General features: G+C 56.4%; 2 protein-coding genes across 11 annotated transcripts in view; one reads left to right on the top strand and one right to left on the bottom strand.

Annotated features, from left to right (window-relative positions):
• The first annotated feature begins 3,930 nt into the window (after positions 1-3,930).
• On the top strand, positions 3,931-11,281 carry LOC131587145 (uncharacterized). The gene is made up of 4 exons (XM_058854704.1): positions 3,931-5,390; positions 5,841-6,021; positions 6,253-6,335; positions 7,138-11,281. The coding sequence occupies exons 1-4, from the start codon at positions 5,088-5,090 to the stop codon at positions 7,462-7,464; spliced, it is 894 nt and encodes a 297-aa protein (XP_058710687.1). The 5' UTR covers positions 3,931-5,087; the 3' UTR covers positions 7,465-11,281.
• Positions 11,282-12,893: 1,612 nt separating this feature from the next.
• BCAS3 (BCAS3 microtubule associated cell migration factor) overlaps positions 12,894-21,728 on the bottom strand; it is a 305,724-nt gene continuing 296,889 nt past the window's right edge. For 3 of the 10 annotated variants that reach the window (XM_058854693.1, XM_058854695.1, XM_058854694.1), the window contains exon 26: positions 12,894-13,765. In XM_058854693.1, coding sequence (XP_058710676.1) covers positions 13,617-13,765 — 149 coding nt within the window. In that variant the 3' untranslated portion in view covers positions 12,894-13,616. The remainder of the gene's footprint in view (positions 13,766-21,728) is intronic. The other 7 variants (XM_058854697.1, XM_058854696.1, XM_058854699.1 and 4 more) reach the window with 5 other exon arrangements.

Raw genomic sequence — 21,728 nt, 5'->3', positions numbered from 1 at the left:
TCACACCCCCGCGGGCCCGGGCTGAGCCCCGGCGGGGCCGGGCCGGCTCCGCGCTCCGCGCTCCGCGCTGGGGCTCGGGCTGCTCATGGCCAAAGGAGCCGAGTGGGAACGGTGAGATCTTGTCCTGATCTCTGTAAAACTGTGACTATCTCACATGTCCTTCCTGCTCTGATCCGCCCGCTAATGAGCCAAGCCCCCTTGATTGCTGATTTTACGCGTTTCAGACCAATTGTGGATCTGCATAGGCGGGGTTTTGACAGCTCCGGCCAAGCTCCGGGCGCGGGGGGGCGGGGGGCGCGGAGGGAGGGAGGAAGGGAAGAAGGGAAAAAAAAAAAAGAGGGAGGAAAAAAAAAAAAAAAAAGAAGAAGGTGTCGGAAGCATCGGCAGTAAGAAAACATGTCAACAGAATAAAATATTAACCAATGACAGAGAAAAGTGCTCGAAATCCCACCCCCGGCTCCTTTCCGCATACCGGGTCAGCCCCGGCTGCGCCGCCGGTGCGGGGCCAGCGCGGAGCCACCTCGGCGGAGCGGGGAGCGGAGCCACGGGGGCGGGGGCGGCGGCAGAGGCCCCCGCCGGTGTCCGCGGGGGCGGCGGGCCGGGGAGGGGGGAGAGGCCGGGGGAGCCCGGCGGCGGCCGCCTTACGCCAGATCCTGGAGAGCGGATCGCGGTGGGGAGAGCCCCGCCCGCCGCTCCGCGCACAACCGCGCACAACCGCGCACAACCGCGCACAACCGCGCACGACCGCGCAGAACCGCGCAGAACCGCGCAGAACCGCGCACAGCCGCGCACAACCGTGCACGACCGCGCACGACCGCGCAGAACCGCGCGGAGCCGACGGGGCGGCCGCCGGAAGCGCGGCCCGGCGGAGAGCTGCGGGCGGCGGCGAGGCCCCGAGCGGCGACCTCCAGCGCGGGTGAGTCGCTCCCAGCCGTCGCCCCCACCCTGCCGGCAGCCGCCCCGACCGGGAGCGGGGGGTTCCGCCCCGGACAGACCCCCAGACCCCGCCGTCGAGGCGCGTCGGGTACGCGGCCGGGGGCCAGCGCGGCGGTGCCCGGCCGGAGGGGCTGTTTACCCGGGCGGGGGGAGGCAGATAAGGAGGAGGGGGGACACTCCGGGGCTGTTTGCTGAGGGATTAGGGCCGGTCCCGCCGCGCCGGGGCCCGGGGGGGGGCGGCGGGCGCGGTGGGTGTCCCCTCGGAGAGGCCGGTTTGGAGATCTGCGCTGATTAACTGAGGGCCGCGGTGGCTGAAGAGGGCCCTGGCGCCAGGCGGCTGAGCCCTCACAATAAAGACCCGTCTCTTGTCACTTCATATTTACCCCCAAATCTTCAAAAAGCGCCCTGCCATCCTTCCAAGGCTCCTGCCCCCGCCGCCTGCGCTGCGACCAGGCGGGACGGGGGGGTGGCGGCCGGCCCACTCCTCTGTCCCCCGGCCTGTCCTCCCCCCGCCCCCGGGCCCTCCCGCTCCGCGGATGCGCACCGAGCCGCGGCCGCAGCAGCTCGGAGCCCGCGTGCTCCTGGGTCGCTGCTCCCCGCGCAGGGTGGGATTCGGGGACCCCCGGGTGCCCCCTTCCCATCCCGACTTCTCCTCTTTATCCCTCCGCCCCGGTTTATCCTGCTGGTAGCGTTCCCCGCCCGCAGCCCCCGGCGGAGCCCGATCCCTATCCCCGGGCTCTTCCCGGGGCCGATCTCCACCTGCCCCGTGTCCCGCGGCAGGTTCACCTCTGCCCGCACCCGCACCGACGGGGCGGGCACCGCGCCTCACCCCCCGGGGGGGTCCCGCTGACCATTGAACGGGCAACGGGGACTGAAATTTAAACCCAATTTGGACTTTGCTTCCTCGCCGCCGTGGAAAACTGCTGACGGCAGCTTTGGCAAAAGTGGGGCTTGCTTGTATGTTTTTTTTTTTATTACCGCCCCCCCCAAAGAAAAAGCGGAGCCTTTCATTGCCTCGGGGCGAATCTCCCCACGCCGGGACGGTTCTCCCGTGGACACCTCGCCTGCTGATCCTCGGGAAGACGCGGGGCCCGGCACTTCTGGGCCTGGAGCAGCCGTGTCCCCGCGAGGAAAGGTCGCCTGTCCACGGGACCACTGGCCGGCTCCCAGCCCGAGCCCCCCGCACCGCTGTAACCCCGCAAGCGGCCTCGCCTGCAGAATAAAACCCATCCACAGCAGCCTCGTCTCCCTCACCTTCGGTAGCCGGCGGGGCCGCGGGGATGGGGGGAACGGGGACCGGGTACCAGCGGGACCCAGTGCGCTGCCACCCCGGACACGAGCCAGGACCTGCAGCCACGGACGGGCCGTGCCCCGCATCGCCCGTCGGTGACCGAGCACCGGGCAGGCCGAGAGGAGGCCACGGCCTCGGTTCCCGTCTGCCCCGGGGCCGCGGAGTGTCCCGGCTCAGGCCCCTTCGAGGGAAGGTTTTCCACCCTGCCCCAGGGCGCTGCAGCTCCTGGGAGCCGTCCCTGCGTCCCCAATCCCCGGGCTGGGCCGATGGAGACCGGGTTTGTCTGGCGGGTTCGTCCCGCGGGTCCGCCCTGGGGATCCGTCCCCGTTCGGCCCGGGGACACCGTCCCGTCGAGCCGCCCCCCCGCCCCGCACCGCGGCCCCGCTCGCTCTCCCCCTTTCATCTCTGCCCATCTCCACTCATCATCCCTTTTCTATTTTTAGTCGGTAGACTTAGGCCTTGGCGCCAGGCCGTTTAAGACCTGTCAAAGTCCTTCATATTTCCCTCATGTCACATGGACCTTTCGCTCTCTTCCCCGCGCCATGCGAGGGCCGTAATTTGGATCTGTGAGCTGGTGAGCAAATGCAATTTGCTCTTCTCCATCGCTGTGTTGTCTCCGTGACCCCAGCCAGCAGGACGGCTGGTGTCCTGTCCGGGGCACTTACACAAATTGCGGGTGATTGATGAAAAATAACAATTCTCACAAGCAGCCGGGCCTCCGCCTTCCCCTCCTCCCGGCTCCACCGGGCTGCGGCGGCCCCGCGCCCCGGGGAGCGCTCCCCCCCGACGGGGTGCGCCAGGAGAAAGGGTTTTTCTCGTGTCCAGGGCGATCCGTCGGGCCCCCCATTCCCGGCAGTGATGCCACGGCAAGAGGAGAGCCCCGGGCCCTTGGGGAGGGCGGCTCGGCTGCTCGCACCTTCCCAAACTGGGGGAGTGGAGCCGGGGTGGAACCAGGCCGTGGGGTGGGGGGGAAGGACCCGGTGCCACAGGGAGCAGCCGGACAGACAGAGAGACAGAGAGACAGACAGACAGACAGACAGACAGAGCCTCCCCGAGCGAAGCCGCAGGTGCGGGGTGGGAGAACTCCCTCGGTCCCGAAGGGAAGCGGATCCTCTGGGGCTCGGCGGCCCCTCCAGCCCCCCGGTCCCACCCGGCCCTGCAGCCTCCGCTGGGCCGTGGGGCAGGCGGGGAGGAGGCGAGGGGCGGCGCCGCAGCCCCAGAAGCTTCGGGCCCTCTTCTCCGCTCCACCTAGAGAGGAAAAGAACCCCACGTGTGACGGAACTGTCCTCGTTTGATCTCTCACCCACCCGCGCCCAGGACACCCCTCCCTCCTCCGCTTTCCTTCTCCGGGGCGCCGCATCTCCCCTCGCACCCTTCGGCGTGCTGGGAATCCCCTTATCCCTGGAAGATCCCGGGAAAACGATTCTGCTCCCCCGCCGTGCTCCGGTGCCCGCTGGAGGGGACGGGGAGGGGCCGCAGGGCACCGGGGCCCTGCTGATGCCCTTTTATCGACAGCCGCCGAGAGAGATGCTCGATGTGACAGCAGCCTCGGCACCGCCAGCCGCCTCCTCCCGCTGCGCCCCCGCGGAGCTGCGCGTCCCCTCCGTGCGCAGGGAACCCCGCGGAGCCCCGCAGCCCCCGGGCAGCTCCCCCCACCCCCCGAGATCCCCCTGCCCTCAGACTGTTTAGATTTCTCTCCAGCTTTAAAGAAAATATTTCCAGTAATCCAGATTTCTGGAAAATAACAACATGCGGGGAGACGCAGACACAAACGCCGCTGAAGTTTATCCAGAGTTTGAACAATTTATAAACACATTTCCCAGCCTGTTTGGCAGGGCGGGCGGCGAGTGACCCCGGCCCGGCCGGGAGGAGACACACGGATCCTCCATCCTCCCTTTACTCCGTGCCTTTCTGAGCTGTGAACCTGCCCTTAATTGAATTTTAAATGGATTTATTATTTTTTCTTAGTTACGGAGCGCTCTCCCTGCGCGGGGGCCGAGTGACCCCTCCAGCCCCGCGCCCCCGGGGCTCTCCCCATCGGGGCTCTCCCGAGCCCGCCCCGAGCCCGCTGCCTTATAAAGAGACGGGACCCCGGTGCAGAGCGAGGGGACCCGCCCGGAGCCCGGGCCGGCACCGGGGATGGAGCTGGGAACGGGTGCGGGGATGGAGGGGAGCGGTGGGGGATCGTGCAAATCCCTCTGTTTAAAAAACTTCCATTTGAGAAAGTGTGTCACATCCCGGCTCGTAATCCCGGGCTAATGGCATTATCCTCGCCTCATCGCCGTCATGGGATGGGCTCGGGGCCGGGCACCCCCCGCGCCTCGGTTCTGCGGGGAAACCGAGCCGCAGATCCGCCCCGCTCCTGGTGGGGAGCCCGGGCTCGCTGTCGCTGCCCCTGCCCGGTCCCCCGGGTCCCTCTCGGAGGCTCCATCGGCGCCTACCGATAATCGGGGTCCCGCTGTTCCATCCGCGTTCCCCGAGCCAAGCCGGGTCTCGGGGGCCGCGGCTCCTGTCTTAAATCAAACATCCCCAGCAAACGGCGTTATTTGATCAAATGATGCTGTTGGGGTTCCCTCTCTGCTTCCTCTCTGGATTAACAGCGAGGATTTGGGGTTGTTCTGCACGGTGCCAGGAGCAGCCAGGACAGGGCTGCCCGACTCCCACAGCCTGAGAGGTCCTGGAGGAACAGGGGAACACCGACAGAACCGGCGGTTCTGGGAGCGGAGAAAAAAATCACTGGGGACTCCTCAAAATCCGCTTCTGGGAGGGGACCCTGCCTGTACCTGGACAGCAAAATCCCCGCGGACAGGGGACATCCAGGTCTGTCTCCCTTCTTAGTTTTATTTTCAAACTGTTCCTGATGGGTGCAGTCCCCTCCCGTTGCCTCTGGAAGGAGGAAGGTTCAAGGCAGCCCCCAGCCCCACGAGGGTCACTCAGCCCCCTGGTCCCCAGTCCCCCTTGCATCCCCAGGATCCCTTTTCTCCCTGTTTGGGCCCAGGAGTTTGACAGAAGTTACAGGATCAAAGGAAGGATGAGTGAGCCGGCCCTGTGTGGGCAGAGCCGACAGGGTCTCACATCTTGGCCTGTTTGCTTCAGACGGGATCTGGGAACTTGTCTGGAATCACATCTAAAGCAGGATCTGACGCCGCTGGTCCTACGTCACGTGAGTTGTGGTTTTGGTCTAGGTTTGACTTTTAGAATTGCAGAAAATCACCGTCCCGTGTTTATAGGAGAGAGCATTTCACTAGCGAGAGAATAAAACCAGCCAGAATAAATCACGAGCTGGTCCTGGGCATGAGTAACACTTTTCATTGCATCTGCTCCTTCCCTGGGTGTTTCACCATGGACAAATTTGATGTACACCAGCACTGCATGGAAGGGCCAGCTCTCATTATCTTGATTTCTATTTCCTCCAAATCCCAGTGCTCCTCCAAGACACGGCCCTGCAGGCAGGACAGGCTCGTCCCATCTTTCGGTTCTTTAAACCAGTCTGAGAACTCGAACTGCTCTGGGGCGAGCCCTCATCTCCGCCCTGGATCCAGCCCCATCCCCAGGCACTTTTGCATTGCACTTAATTTTCTCATTGCCCAGATTTTTCCTCACTTCTCCGTAGGTGCTGGGTTCTTGCACTGACCATCCTGGGGAATTTGGGGATGTTGGCACGGGCAGATATTCTGAAACCCTCGAGCCCCTCTTTTCCAGCGTCCCAGCTCCTCACCCACACGAGCTGTGCGGATTTCTCTCCAGGGCGTGTTTTCCATGGATACCTCAACGGGGGCAGCACCAAATAACAAGTAAATAACAGCCCCGACGCCGGGCAGCCGGCACAAAGCAAGCAATTGCCCTTCCCGCAGGTCACTAATCTCTTGACACATGGTCTTTGAGACCTGGGCCACGGGGAGGGAGGCTGAAAGGGAAGAAAAGATAGCGGGGACAATGGCAGGGCCGCCGGCTGGCTAATAGCCCTTCTCCCAGCTTTGTCTGGGGACACTCAAAGTGACGCTGGGATCAATTCATCTCCGCAGAAAGAACCACGCTCCTGCCTCTGCCGCGGTGCCCGGGAGGGTCCTGGGGCTCCGGGCTCGGTGCAAAGCTGGACTTGCTGCAGGTATTAATAGCACCCATTTTGTAGCCAGCAGTAATTCCCCGCCGTGTTTTCCCCTCCACGCTGAAAACAAACCCTTCACTTGATCCGTTTGTCCTCTCCAGTTGCCATCTGTCTTCCATCCTTCAAATCTCACCTTAAAAACAGTGCCTCTTGAGCAAATCCTCCCCGCCAGCCCCGCGTGCCGTCTCGCCCGGCGCGGGCCTGACACTACAAGCGCTCATTGAAGTGGAGGGGATTTGAGAGCGCCCAGGACACGGCGGGATTAAGGGCACAGATTGTGCTCCCCGGGCTGCAGCTCTGCCTGCCTGGGGCTCTGCTCCCTCCCCTTTGCATCAGCGAGGTGTGCACGGGCATCCCCATCCCTGCTCTCTTCAGGTGCCGGTGGGATGCGGGGAAGCGCCTGAGCCGCCTCCCTGGTGCCTCCGGGTGCTTTCCTCTGCAGGAGGGAGCAGGAGAGGTCACAGCGTGTGCCCTGCTGAGGAGGAGCAGGGGGTTCACACACGGGGCTGCTGATTGCACAGATGTGCAGGTGCTGTCTGACCCCATCCCATCCCATCCCATCCCATCCCATCCCATCCCATCCCATCCCATCCCATCCCATCCCATGGATCCCATCCCATCCCATCCCATCCCATGGATCCCATCCCATCCCCACCCAGGGGCAGCATCTGCGGGCGGCCCTGGCCAAGCCGTGAATCACCCGCACATCAAAGCGCCGGCAGCGCAGCTCTCACAGCCCCGCAGCCGCTCCGAGAGGACAGGGCCTGTGCAGATGTTCAGCAGCAGCTTTTCTCAATTACAGAGAGCAGCAGAATTTGCCAGAAAACCCAGGGAAAGGGAGGGAAAGTCCTGGCCAGTGGAGAGCCGGAGCAAAGAGCCCACACATCCCTCGAAGCTTCAGACCGGCACATCACCACCTGCCTTCATTTTAGCTCCAGTTAAAATTCAGTTTAACACTGAATTGCCTCACATTCCCCTCCAGCCCTTGCTGTGGTGGGGATCACCCGCTCCCACCAAAATCTTGTTCTCTTTTGGAAAACCCCTCCTTGCTGGGCTTCACGGGCATAGAGGGGAGCTCAGACTTCTGATCCAAGCCTTTGGAGCTGGTGAGGTTCCTCCTGGAAAATAAATGCACGTGATATCACAGCTGATCCTGTGATCACAGCAGGGTGACACATGGTGGTTTTTGGCTGTGTCTGGAAAGGGCAGCCCTGATCCTGCCCAGCTCCCACGGACACTGAGGACTACCAGGAGCGGGAGTCTCATAGTCTGGTCAGTCACCCGGGCAGGACAATGGCATCACTGCCACATGACAGCTGGACTTTGTCCTTTCGACAGCAAAAAGAGCAAAATTCAATGTACCTTGGGAGGTGGCTGCAGCAAAAAGAGCAAAATTCAATGTACCTTGGAGGTGGCTGCAGTGTGGACACCCTGGTGTGGGAGGAGAGGCAGAGGATGTGCCTGATCTTTCTGGGAGTCACGGGATGGGTGCAAGGTGGGATGGGGAGCAGGGTACAGGGCCAGCTCTTCACCCCGGGCTGCAGATGCTCTCTCTGGTTTTCTGCTTGAACGAAACTGCTGCTCTGAACGTGCTTCACAACCTCCAGCCCACAGCAGACCCTTGCCAAAGTGCTCTCCCCAGGTTGCTCAGGAAGGAAAGCGCTCGGCCATCGTTCCCACCTCACCCCAGGGGAGTCCCCTCCTCCCGGGGGGATGCAGAGATGCTGCGCTCCCCCCAGAACACATCAGGGTGTTTTTTTACTTATTATTATTTCACTTATTTCACTTTTAAGTGAAAATACAATAGGTTCTCTCCCTGTCCTTCTTCCCATGGCCCCAGGAGCTGACACTTCCCACCTCTCCAGAGAAGGTTGTGGAGGGAGAGGGGCTGGATGGGAGAGGATTAATGCCCAGCTGGCACCGGGCTGCACCACGGGCAGTGGCATCACCTTTTATTAACGTCCTGTAACAATACTGGAAATACTCCCTGGGAAATAATTACATCCTATAAAAGAAGCAGCAACCTGTGGTTTGAGCCAGGACTGGCTCGCAACACTTGCTTTAAAGAGACGTTTCATGTCTCGTTTATAGATGAGGTTTTAACCTGACAAGCTTTTAACATTGTATTAAATTAGAAATTAACTTTGCACGGCAGCTCACCGTATAATTGAGCCACTGATAGGCCGAGTGCTAGGGAATATTTCAGATACCTTTCAGACAGCAAAGTTCCCAAGAAAATTCAGAGCCTCCTCCTTGATCTAGACCAGGGCTTTGCTATTAATTACTATTTATGATCAGGTGGCAGGAATGCTTTGCATGGAGGGGGAGCTGGCAGGGAGCAGCATCCCTGCACTGTGCCCATCCCCAGGGATGCGACAGAGGGAAGGAGACGGAGGTGACAGGGAATGCTGCAAGCCCCTGACCCTGCTGTCGGTATTTTAGTGTAATTTCCTGCAGCAGAAATTCCCAAGAAAGGCAAAAATTCAGCCTGGGAACTCACTGACAGATGCACAGCTTCAAATTACATCCGAGCGCAGGGAGGGATGGCTGCAGTGGATGGGGCAGCGTCAGTGCCCAGCAGGACGGGCCGGGGGAGATGTGGCACATCCAGCAGCACCCCTGGGCACAGCTGGAGGAGCTGGGCACAGCTGGAGGAGCTGGGCACAGCTGGAGGAGCTGGCACAGCTGGAGGAGCTGGCACAGCTGGAGGAGCTGGCACAGCTGGGGGCACAGGGAGGGTTTTGTCCCCTGCCGTGTCCTGCGCTTTGCTCGCACCGGGGTAAAGTTTTGGGGACAATTGAAACCTGTCCCCAGCAAGTGCCGAGCGGGGACAAAGCCGGGGACATCAGCCAGAGCAGGGCTCACCCTGCTGGGCTGGGAGGGCTCCTGAGCCCAGATTTCCGCTGGTATTCAATGAATGCCAGGGACAGCCGAGGCTGAGCAGCCCCTGGAGGATCCAGGGCGGGGACACGGGGGATGCTCTGCCCGGCTGTGCCCAGGTGAGGATCACAGCTGAACCTCCCGGCCTTTCCCATTTCTGTTCCCAGAGCTGTGTCCCTACACCCGGGAGCTCGGAGAGGGGCTCCTGCAGTCCCCGGCACTGCACAGACAATCGCTCGTCCCGGTGCCTTTTCCATCTGTGAAACAGGCCAAGCGGTGGATTCAATTATTTTTTTCCTAGCACACAGGCCACTAATCATTTATTGCATTAAAACCACCCCCCCTCGTCTCCACAACTTTTGTTCCCGCTTTATCCAATTAAAACTCAGGCTAAAAAAAAGAAGTTTCTTTTTCTCCTTTTTTTGCAATCACAAAGAGCCGATCTCAGCCCCATTGACTCGCTAATTGTGAGCACTCAAATGGTCGGGTTTAAAGTTACACTTAGCAGCTGTGAAACATTAGGGTGAAGTGATTACAACCTACTGGAGGATACCGAACATTTTTACAATATCTCAGGAGCATAAGGGAAAGACAACAGGAAATGGCGCAAACTTTCCTACCCTGCACAGCAACAAGCCAGAGCGAAGGAGTGAGAAAATAAATGCAGAGACGTGGCGCAAACGTGGTTTGGATGCTCAAAACTTTACTGAGGAAGCTCTGGTGAGAGCACCATGGATTTACCCCTCGCTGGGGCGGTCAGGGAGGACGGGGAGCAGCTCCAGGGATTTCACAGCTGCACTTTGTAGCCACGCTCTGCTCTGGGTTCTCTGCTGAGGAAGGAGGATGGAGATCTTGGCAGGATTCTGCTCTTGGCCAGTCCTTTGCCTTGTCCCAGCAAATGTTCTGGGCCTGGGGAACGCTGCTCAGGACAGGACAAACCTGGGACAGGGACAGGATTTACCTGGGCTGGGGCTCAGCATCCCCAGCAAAGCCACCAAATCCCGAGCTCCAGGTGCTCTGCAAAGCACCAGGAAACTCTGATGGTTACACCCAGGCCCTGGACTGGTCCTGAGATTTGATTTCATTTGAACTCCAAGCTGTCACGTTTGGAGAGCCTTTGACTTCCCACTCCTTTTCAAACAGCCCAACATCCCCCCTCCCATGATTTAAGCCCGCTACATGCGTGTGTTTATTACAGAAACCAGGGTAGGATAAGAAAGCAATATTTCATGTTAATTCATGAAATCTGAACTCAACTTTTAATAGAAGAGCCCCACTTTATGCCCAGAGTGATATACAGTCCGCCCCGCTTTAAATGAGACGTTTTGCCTTTTGAACTCAGCAGGAGCCCTCTGCTTACGACTACTGGAAAGAGTTTAAAAACCTGCAAGTCCCCGTGTCTCTTGGGCTCTTTGGTTTATATCATGGCACAACATTCTTGCTGTGCTGCCAGCTGCTGTGCTTGAGAACCTGGCACGTCAGAAACTCACCTGGAGAATTTCCACAGCGGCAGGAGCCTGCAGAAATCCTGCAAAGACCATGAGCCTCTGGTTATTTTTAAGTGGGGTTTGGATCAAGTTCCTAGACTGAAAACCTGGTTGTGTTGGAGTCAGGGGTGAACTTCCCTTAAGAGCAGCTTCTAGAGTTATCAAGGAACAGAAATATTCTCTCCTGGTGCCTGGAAATGAGCTCTCATATGGCTGCTGAGGTTGAGGAGGAGGAAGGGTGGTGTGGCACGAGACCACCTGGCACCTGGTTGAAATGGGGGGGCTTTTAGGGCCATGGTGGGAGCAGGAGTGTGGTGTGAGTGAAGAACACAGTGCAGGGATGTGCTGCATCAGAAAACGTTACTGATGAATCATATCAAATAAAGTTATTATTGAACCAAATCCTATAAAATTATCATTAACTCACACCCTTCAGACCTTAGAGTCAGTGATAATTCTGACCCCACAGAGTTATCAATGAATCAGATCCTATAAAGCAACACACTCAGTTTTCTCTGGCTCACAGAGGAGCTGGAACTCAGTGGTTATTCTGCTGGGTCATCTGTGTAAGTATCAAATTAAAGTTAAATTAGCCACCTCATGGCAATGCTTATTTTTTTCTTTTTAGGCTCTAGGCTTTCTTAACAGTTTGGCTACAGGGCTATCAACAGCAGGGAATTTAGGACATTCTTTTCAATGAACCAGACTGAAAATATTTTGGTACAGCCCCAGTTTGTAGGGTTTTTTTGAATCTCTTCCCCCCCACTTTAAACAAAACATCCTGATTCAAAGGAGCTTCTTGCAGACTGGGAATTTCCACATGGCCATATTGCAGCACTTATAAAAAGTGATTTAATGCCTGCCAACAACAAATACATTTGCAATGACACCACTCGGTGTTATGTGCTATCCTGCTTTGTGTGCTCAGCCAGAGCCAGCCAGGCAGTCCCAGGCAGGAGGGAGAGGAGCCTCTTTCCTTCCTCCAGGAGAACTTTGTCCCTTACCCCGCTCCTTGGAAAGCCTGAAAGGAAACAAGCATCACGGTGACAACACAATCCCTTCTCTATGTGTTAATCTGGATTTTGTTTGAACTTTTGGAGCTGACCTTGGCTTGAACTGTGTTAAAAACCCTGACTGGTGTGGACTGACTTGACCCTGCGGTCCCATTTGTCCGTGGTGCCAGTCCTGCCCTCAACCCTGTACTTCAAGCCTTTATTTTACAGACAAAAAGGAACATAACATTACAGCAGATATAGCCAGCGGGCCAGAGCTGCAAGTACTTACTTAGAGGCAAAACTCTCCTCTGATTTCATCCCAAGGAAGTTATTTTTTTTGCTTGAGAAGAGACTGACTGCAAACCAAGCAAGAAACTGAAATTATTGCTGTAAACTCTCGCTTTTTATTAGCGGTTTCCAAGACTGAAGAAAACAAAACCTTCTGAGTGGCTGTGCTACAGTTAAAAGCAAAAAAACCCAAAAAAACCAACCCAAACCAAGCCCAAGACTGAACTGGGTGTTTGGGGATGGAGTAGGAAGAGGGTGGTTGGTTCTGCATCCCTTGGTGTGGCTGGCTGGAGCTGTAAGATTTGTGGGTTTAGATAGTTTCCTCTCCCAGCCATGACTCAAACGGCTTCTATTAAAAACAAGTAGTGGGAAGGAAATTTCATAAGCTGACAGTCCCATCTCACTCTGCTGCGAGACACAAGTTGGCTGAGATGTAGGAATTTGTGTGGTTATGATGTGTGAGCCCAGGACTGTTTTATCAGCAGGGTTATGCAGTGCTAGCTCTGACTGTGCACGTTCAGAAGGGTGCAGGGGTTCAGGCTGTTCTGCAAAGCCTCTGATCCTGCAGCAGAATGGATGGAAATGGGTGCCTCTGCCTCCAGCACCTGGTCCTTGTCCCACTGAAATTGGTGGGATGAAGAAGCAGGGCCCCAAACAAAGCTGGGTGTTGGTTTTCAGAGGAGCCAAGTGGGTGTGAGGCACATCACCTAAATACCTTGTTTCTAAAAATCCCATATGTGCACACGAGGACAAGGAAATGGGGAGGCAAAACCATGCTAGACTGGCTGCATAACAGCCACTGATGGCTTTAATTAAAGCCCTCCAATACACACAGAGTCTGGTCCAGGGAGATACACAAAGCCCACAGTCAGCCCAGTAACACTCCATGAACATTGCCATTTAAGCAGTTTCTTGTTTAACTTAGATTTATTCAATGACACATGCATTTCTGGACAAATATCTGAGTTCCAATGAACAACTTTTATAACCAAATATGAGAAATCCATGACTGCAATTAGTCAATTAAGTATGTTTCTAAAATACATGACTAGAAGAAAACCGGAGCAAGAGAGAGAATTCTTCCAAAGAACAAAAAGAAACATTTCCATTTGTAATACTCCTGGCATCGATGAGTGTCAGAGGGGAAGAAGGGCAGCAAGGAGATGCGATGAGGAAGGAATAACATCATCAACCCTGTCCACAGAAAGTCCTCCAGTTTCCAGTCTCTCCAGTTCATCCATTAATGCTCAGCACTTTCACCAACGGCGAGAGCTCCTCTGAGTTACAGAGATTCATCTCTCAGCAGGAAAAAGCAGAGCATGGTTGTGAAACCGTGTGCTTGACCCAAGGTGGCTTAGGAATATTTCTCCTCACCCAACCTCTTCCTGAAGACAGCGAGAAAAGAAGCTGCAGAGCTATCAGGACTGAAGATGGAGCCTCTTTGTATTGCACAGGAACACAGAGTCAAGATTTCATGACGGATGTTTCAGGAAGGTTTAAGAGTCGTCGATTTCCATCAGGGTAACGAGAACCATCCCGCGCGGCCGGGAGCCGGCAGGTGACAGACACAGCGGGATGGGCTGGGGGACAGGCGCTGGATCCCCTGGATGTGTCCCTGCTGGAGGGCTGGCTCAGGGGAATCCCGTGGGGAACAGGCTCAGGGGCTGGTTCTCGTTGGTCGGGAGGGGGGAGCGGTAGCCGTCGAAGTTGCGGGGGATGCTGCCGCTGGTGGAGCCCGAGCTGTTACTGAGCGTCTCTATGCTTCCCTCTCGCTGAAGCTCTGCAAGGGAGAGAGAGCAGGTCCTGGTTAGTGTTTGGGATAAACCCCCAGTGTCCTTACACAGACGCTTTACTGACAAATCCCTTTGCTGCTGCATTGCTCTAACATTCCCTCATCGTCCTTTTCTGGGCAGATTTGGGAATTGTTCCTGAGGAATGCCAGCTCCTGGTTCTACTTTTCCCCAGCTGAGCCAAAGATGGAGACATTACCTGCTGCCCTTCCCTGGGGCTGTGGCTGCTGCTCAGGATGTGACAGGGTTCCACAGGGGGGACCTCACTGCTGAACTGAGCAGGGTATGGAGGGGATGGTGGAAAATCTCCCAGTGATGCTGGAAGGGGGATTGGCAGAGTGTACCAATAACCACTGCCATGCCCCACCTTGGGAACAACAGGGACTTTCCACAGCCCTTTATCCTGCCCCAATGGACATAAATAACTCAGCTTTTTAAGTCAAAGAGAAAATATCCCCTTTCCTCAGCTGTGGCTCAAAGCAAAAGAGGAAGCAGCCAGACTGTGGCTCTCCCTCTCCTGCTCTCACCCAGCCAGACACCTCCCCTCTCTGACCTCCCCAAGCCTTCAGTGCTCCCTAATCTCCAGCCAGGAGGATTTTTGTGTGTGCAGGGCATCATTTCCAGCCGTGGCCTCTCTGTGAGCCACCTGAACCCTGCAGTTGACTTGGTGGCCACGTGCAGCATCCCCCTGGCAGCACTCGGCGGTGGCACACAGCAGGGACGTGAGGCACAGCCCCAGGGGTGGCACAGGACTCCTCCCCAGGGTGACAGTGGTGACAGGAGACAAGAAATGTTCTGGGCAGTTGTGATGTGCAACCCCAGCGTGAATTTGGGCAGCCTGGGCTGGAGGGAACAGGATGGGCACAGGAGTTTTGGGTAAATTCCTCTGCTGCCAGGGGGGACAGAGGATCTGGAGGGGCAACAGGAGAGCTGGAGAAGGACTTTTTATAAGGGCATAGAGTCACAGGACAAGGAGGAATGGCTTTAAATGGGAAGAGAGGTTTAGATGGGATATTGGAAAAAATTGTTCCCTGTGAGGGTGGTGAGACACTGGAACAGAGAAGCTGTGGCTGCCCCTGGATCCCTGGAAATCCTCAAGGCCAGGTTGCATGGAGCTTAGAGCAGCTGGGACAGAGGGAGGTGTCCCTGCCCATGGCAGGGGTGGAATGAGATGAGTTTTAAGGTCCCTTCCAACCCAAACCTTTCTCTGGGTCTATGTAAGACTTGTCTGGGGTGGAAAGGAGCTGCAGGAGCTGGAGGAGCAGTGCCTGCTCTGCTCTCTGCTAAATACTCCTGCCCTTCCACTGCCTCACCTGGGATATTTAACCTCCTGTGAACACCACAGCAGGCCTTTGGCTGCAGCAGGACTCTGTGATAAGAACAGATTTATACACAAAGTCTAAGGAACAGCAAAAAGTCAGCTTTTCCCTAAAACAAAAAGCATCCCACCCCAGCATCCCCTGGCACTGCCCTGCTCCCCTCAGCAGCCCTGCACACACCTAGCAGCCAGGGCTGTGGGATTTAATCCCTCATCCTGGAGGTAACCTGCAACGAGATAATCTGCCCAGGATACAAGGAAAACAAATCAGCAGGAAGCTGATCACCCTGAAAGCAGTGCTGATAATGACCTCAGCTAGATTCAGCACCATTTTCTTGCCAGTATTTGGTGAAGGAATGTCCATGTCTAAACCTCTTCATTTTCCTCACATCCTTACTCTCCCATGAGTCCAGGAAGTAAAAACAGTAATTTAAATCAGAAATGAGTGGCGTATCCCACACTAATACTGTGCTTATCCTGTCTGATTTGGGGCTTTTATCTCCCTCAGCACACAGCTGGCTTTGCTTAAAGGTCCCACGTCAGGGCTGGGGGCGCTGGGCAGCATCACTGGGCTCCCCCAAAGCCCGGCGCGGCTCCTCCCGGCCTCATTCCCCTCTCTTTTCCAGCCAGAATTGATTTCCAGGCAAAGAGTTTCCAGCAAGACGAGGGAGAGGGACAGAGAGAGGAGTTTTGTTTTCCTGTGGCTCCTGCGTGGCTGTTCCTGCCCCTGGGGCCGAGCTCCTGCCTGTCCCTCGCTGCCTGCTGTGGGACCCTGCGCCCTGCCCGCCTGGGATTCGGGGGGATTTGGGGGGATTTGGGCTTTTCTGGGGTCTGTAGGATTTTGCAGCTGGCAGCTGCTGTCACCTGTGCGGTGCCTGCCAGGGGGTGGCACTGCAGAGACCGATGCCAGCCAGGGAAAAGCAGGGAGCAGAAATCAGGGATGCGGAGCCACAGGAGCTGGATGGAGGGAGTCCTGTCCCGGCTGCATCCCCCAGCTCCGAGCTGTCCGGAGGCAGCAAAACCTGACAATTCCTGACGGGGAGGCAGGGCACAGGAGGGCCAGAGGCTCCGGAGGGGATTTTCCAGCCCAGCCTCGGTTAGGGGGTGTCAGGCTCAAGCTGCCATCCCGGGGCACACACGGAACATCCCGGTGCTCTCACACAGCCCGGCTCGCTCTGGAACCAATTATCCGGCCAGGCAGACGAGCAGGGGATTCTGATACCCGAGGAAACCCTGGAAAAGCTCGGCTGCAGCACAGAGCTCCGCTGTGCTCAGGAAATTGGGCTCTTGGCCTCATCCCCGGGCGGCTCTCGGGCACGGCTGGGTCACACCAGGGGGACAATTAGCCATTACATGGTCACCAGGGACCACCTGCCCCCACAGCTGACCCCAGCACCACGGGCAGCACGTCTGCCAGCACTCCCTCAAATTGCTCTGTTTCCTTAATAAAAAAGAAATTAAAAAATTACATAAAAATCCAGAGTGTATTATTGTTCTTTCTCCCAGCCCTTAGAGCAGACTGGGGCACGGCAGAGGAACATCAGTGAGATTGCCATGGGAAGCACAGACAGGAGGGGGAATGGCTCCACGGCATGGGGACACCCTTCCTGTTACAGAGTGAAAAGCAAAGGACAATTTCTCACAGATCTGGATACACCAAACCAGTGCAGCAGGAGCTGTGTGCTGGGGCTGTTGGGTATCAGGAGAGACAGGACCCTAAAGCCACCCCGAGCCCCTGTGGCACAGCTGAAGGACCTGAAACACCTCCCAGCCCGAAAGGACACCACAACCCATCCGACCTCTGATACCCTCTGTGCTGGGAACAGGCTGAAAAACACAAAACAGCAGCAAATCCCCACGGAAAGATGGGAGTGGGTGGCAGGAGAGCCCAGAGCAGCAGGATGAGGGATCAGCAGCACTCCAGGGCTGCCCAGGCTGTGATTCCGTTCACTCCGGTGGAGTTACGCCAGCAATGGACTTGGCCCCAGCAAGTCTGAGGGTTATTGTATCTGCATTCCCCCATGCATACACTGTCGAGATGTATTAACTTCCTTAAATGTACCAGTAAAACAACCTCTTACGATACACTTTAATGAACTTGTACAGTAGCCAACAAATTGTGCATCATATAAAACCCATTCGGCCTTATAGACTCTCTGGCTATTTTGTAATAACTGCAATTTGCTTCTGCTGAAGCAAGATAACCAGGGTTGAGAAGTCAGGCTTTGCAGAAACCTAAATATTTGATTTGGGGGGAGTGGGTGGGAGAAGGAAGAAAGGGGCCTCTGGGAGCTATTTATGGGGTCAAAATAACATGAGACCTGCTCTTCTCGTAGCGTTTCCACCATCAAGGAAATGAAATACTGTGAGAAGACCAGCACTTGCATTATTTTGGCCCCATAAATGGCTCCCTGAGGCTTTCAGAAGCCCGTGAAAAACAAACACAAATACAAATAAATGCTAATACTGGAAACGTAAATACTAAAACCTGCCCATGTCCCCGGAGGAAACGACTCACAAAGTCCTGCCTGCCCTAAAAAAAAAAAAAAAAGGGAAAAAAAGACGAAGGAGTTGGAACATCTGCTGAAGGCATGAGGAGAAAGTCACTTCAGGGGAGCTGGGAACAGCCCAGCCTGCGCTTTTGACAGTAACAGTAATGGGCACCGCTGGCATCACCCAGGGTCCCAGAGTAACGGGATTTTCAGGGCACACACACTTTCCACCGTGGTGGAGGCAGCAGCAGCAGTGAAAATCCTCGTGGCTGCTGGTGTGGGATGGCAAGTGGCCACCCTGAGCCCCCAGCCCACCCCAGGGCAGCCATCCCCTGTCACAGCCCAGCTGGGTGCCTGCAGGAGCACAGGGACAGTGCTGGGCCATCAGAGGAGCCTGCAGGAGCACAGGGACAGTGCTGGGCTATCAGAGGAGCCTGCAGGAGCACAGGGACAGTGCTGGGCCATCAGAGGAGCCTGCAGGAGCACAGGGACAGTGCTGGGCTATCAGAGGAGCCTGCAGGAGCACAGGGACAGTGCTGGGCTATCAGAGGAGCCTGCAGGAGCACAGGGACAGCGTTGGGCATCAGAGGAGCCTGCAGGAGCACAGGGACAGTGCTGGGCTATCAGAGGAGCCTGCAGGAGCACAGGGACAGTGCTGGGCTATCAGAGGAGCCTGCAGGAGCACAGGGACAGCGTTGGGCATCAGAGGAGCCTGCAGGAGCACAGGGACAGTGCTGGGCCATCAGAGGAGATGGCAGGAGCACAGGGACAGTGCTGGGCCATCAGAGGAGATGGCAGGAGCACAGGGACAGTGCTGGGCCATCAGAGGAGATGGCAGGAGCACAGGGACAGCGTTGGGGCATCAGAGGAGCCTGCAGGAGCACAGGGACAGTGCTGGGCCATCAGAGGAGCCTGCAGGAGCACAGGGACAGTGCTGGGCCATCAGAGGAGCCTGCAGGAGCACAGGGACAGCATTGGGCCATCAGAGGAGCCTGCAGGAGCACAGGGACAGCATTGGGCCATCAGAGGAGCCTGCAGGAGCACAGGGACAGTGCTGGGCTATCAGAGGAGCCTGCAGGAGCACAGGGACAGTGCTGGGCCATCAGAGGAGCCTGCAGGAGCACAGGGACAGTGCTGGGCTATCAGAGGAGCCTGCAGGAGCACAGGGACAGTGCTGGGCTATCAGAGGAGCCTGCAGGAGCACAGGGACAGCGTTGGGCATCAGAGGAGCCTGCAGGAGCACAGGGACAGTGCTGGGCTATCAGAGGAGCCTGCAGGAGCACAGGGACAGTGCTGGGCTATCAGAGGAGCCTGCAGGAGCACAGGGACAGCGTTGGGCATCAGAGGAGCCTGCAGGAGCACAGGGACAGTGCTGGGCCATCAGAGGAGATGGCAGGAGCACAGGGACAGTGCTGGGCCATCAGAGGAGATGGCAGGAGCACAGGGACAGTGCTGGGCCATCAGAGGAGATGGCAGGAGCACAGGGACAGCGTTGGGGCATCAGAGGAGCCTGCAGGAGCACAGGGACAGTGCTGGGCCATCAGAGGAGCCTGCAGGAGCACAGGGACAGTGCTGGGCCATCAGAGGAGCCTGCAGGAGCACAGGGACAGTGCTGGGCTATCAGAGGATCCTGCAGGAGCACAGGGACAGTGCTGGGCCATCAGAGGAGCCTGCAGGAGCACAGGGACAGCATTGGGCCATCAGAGGAGATGGCAGGAGCACAGGGACAGTGCTGGGCCATCAGAGGAGATGGCAGGAGCACAGAGACACTGCTGGGGCATCAGAGGAGCCTGCAGGAGCACAGGGACAGTGCTGGGCCATCAGAGGAGCTGGCAGGAGCACAGGGACAGTGCTGGGCCATCAGAGGAGCCTGCAGGAGCACAGGGACAGCGTTGGGGCATCAGAAGAGCCTGCAGGAGCACAGGGACAACGCTGGGCCATCAGAGGAGCTGGCAGGAGCACAGGGACAGTGCTGGGCCATCAGAGGAGCTGGCAGCAGATGTTGGCTGCCCCTGCTTGGCATCGCTGCCCTCCTGCAGTTCCGCCAGGAATTGGAAAGGAAACCTTGCAGGAAAGGTTTCTTTGTGCCGATATTCCTGACTGCCGTGCTGCAGCCAGCCCGAACCACGCTGTTCTCCCTGAGCTGGCTGCCAAGGTGCAGGGAGGAGGAGGAAGAGGAGGAGGAGGAAGAGAAGGAGCCGCTCTCGGGACAGCCCGGGGTGTGCAGGTCTGGGAGACCAGCGCTGCTCCAGGTCCAGCTACACCTTCCATTCCAGAAAGCTCCAGGAACTGTCAAAGAACCCCATCAAATCCAGCAAGGTACAAAGCCCTGCCAAGCCTAAATGTGAAACCATTTTATAGGGCACATTAATTCAATGCCTGAAGAAAATCTATATAGCCCTCTTTTGCCCGGAACACTCATAAATTATGCTGCCTTTCTTAGCCGTGCTCTCCTGTAGTGGTCCACTTGAAGCCCTGGTATCTCCTTTATGTCCACTCAAAAATCCCCTCTCCAGTGCATTATTATTTCTTCTAATGGTTTTTCCTTTCTCCCTGTTTGCCTTCCTCTCTTTAAGCACAGTTTCAAAATATCCCAAATCATTTGCTGGAAGAGCTGAACCTTTCCTTTTACCTACGGAGGGGCTGCCCGGGATAACTGATACAATGACAGCAGCCTGATGTGTCAGGGCAGCGGGGAAGCGGCAGCAACTCTGAATACAAGAATTATTCTTCATCATCTCAAACTGTCACAACACATTACCCTCAAAGCCGCAGCTCGCTGAAGGAGTGACCCTGGACTGAATGGGAGAGTGCTCGGGGAAAGAACTAATTGTAGCCTCTTTTCACACGTCAGTCACTTTTCACAGCACCAAGCCTTTCAAGCTCAACTAATGTCAAGTTCCCTTTTCCTTTTGCTGGGCTGAGTATTTCTGATTTTTAAGGATGGCATTTTTAAAGGAACAAGGTCTCTGGTGAGGGATGAGGCCAGGGAGGGGAGGGAAGGAAGCGTCGGAGTGAGCACGCATCAGAAAGTCCATCAGACGCCCGAAGACTCGTTAGGAATTAGACAATTAACAAGTAGGAATGCAGGAAGTGGGGTAATGGCCAGCAGAGCTCGAATCTCCTCGATTTCATTTCTGTCATTCACAGCAATTATTTTGGGGAATTTTTCAGGCTCTGCCGAGGGGGCCACAAACGTGGGAATGTGCTCGGCCCCTTCCCAAAACGAGGATGTGGGACAGGAATTTTCCAGGGGTGAGGGAGAGACACGAGGTGCTGCTCACTGAACCCACCTCTCCCCACCCACGGGGGCTTCTGAATAAACAGCTAAAAGGCAAAATTTCAAGCCACTTTTTAAAATCAAAGACAATTCCCTTTCCTTTTGGAGGAGATTCCCTGCGGAGAGAGCTCTGGGAATGCCAGCCTGGTCCATGATCTGGGGCAGGGACACATAAGGACCCTTCATAGCTCCTGTCTTTGACCGAAATCCTGACACATTCTGAGGCAAGGATTAGTTTTTCACCCTTCCATTTACACAATGCCCATCACGGGGGACTTGCAGAACTGACTGGGGCTTCCCGAGTGTTATTTATTAACTGTAATGAATAATAATTATGGAGCTTCTGCCATCTGGATTCTCACTCAAAAGGGCCCTATTTAAAGGGAACGCTAAAAGGCAATTTGTATTAACACAATGGAAGTCGTGAGGATCTCTTAAACTGTTTGTAATTTACACAACGCTCCCCAGTGAATGGGTGAGTTAAACATTTTAATTTCACTGATTGCTGCTGAAGGGAGAGGGATGTGCTCCCCCGCAGGAGCTCACACTTGCACACGGGAACTCTCCATCTTTCAGGATTCAGACAACAATCCCGAACTCTGCCGGCTGCTTTTGGCCCTATTTCTGCAGGAAATATTCCCTCTGAGCATCAGTGGTGCTGCTGCCTGGGACACACCAGGTGGAGCAGAGCTCAAAAGCCGGTGCGAGGTTGGAGATGGCAGCGGGATGAGGAAATATCGGGGTGCTTGGAAATGACACCACTGCTACTGCACTTGGAGGTTTTCCTCGAGGATTTCCACCCCCTATCCTTTTTTTTTTTTTAATATGAAATGCAGTTATGCTAACAAGGGAGCTCTAATTAT

The sequence above is a fragment of the Poecile atricapillus genome, chromosome 21 (assembly GCF_030490865.1).
Source record: "Poecile atricapillus isolate bPoeAtr1 chromosome 21, bPoeAtr1.hap1, whole genome shotgun sequence".
Classification (NCBI taxonomy): Eukaryota; Metazoa; Chordata; class Aves; order Passeriformes; family Paridae; genus Poecile; species Poecile atricapillus.
Note: the sequence above shows the minus strand (reverse complement) of the source record. Positions and strands in the feature narration are given on the sequence as shown.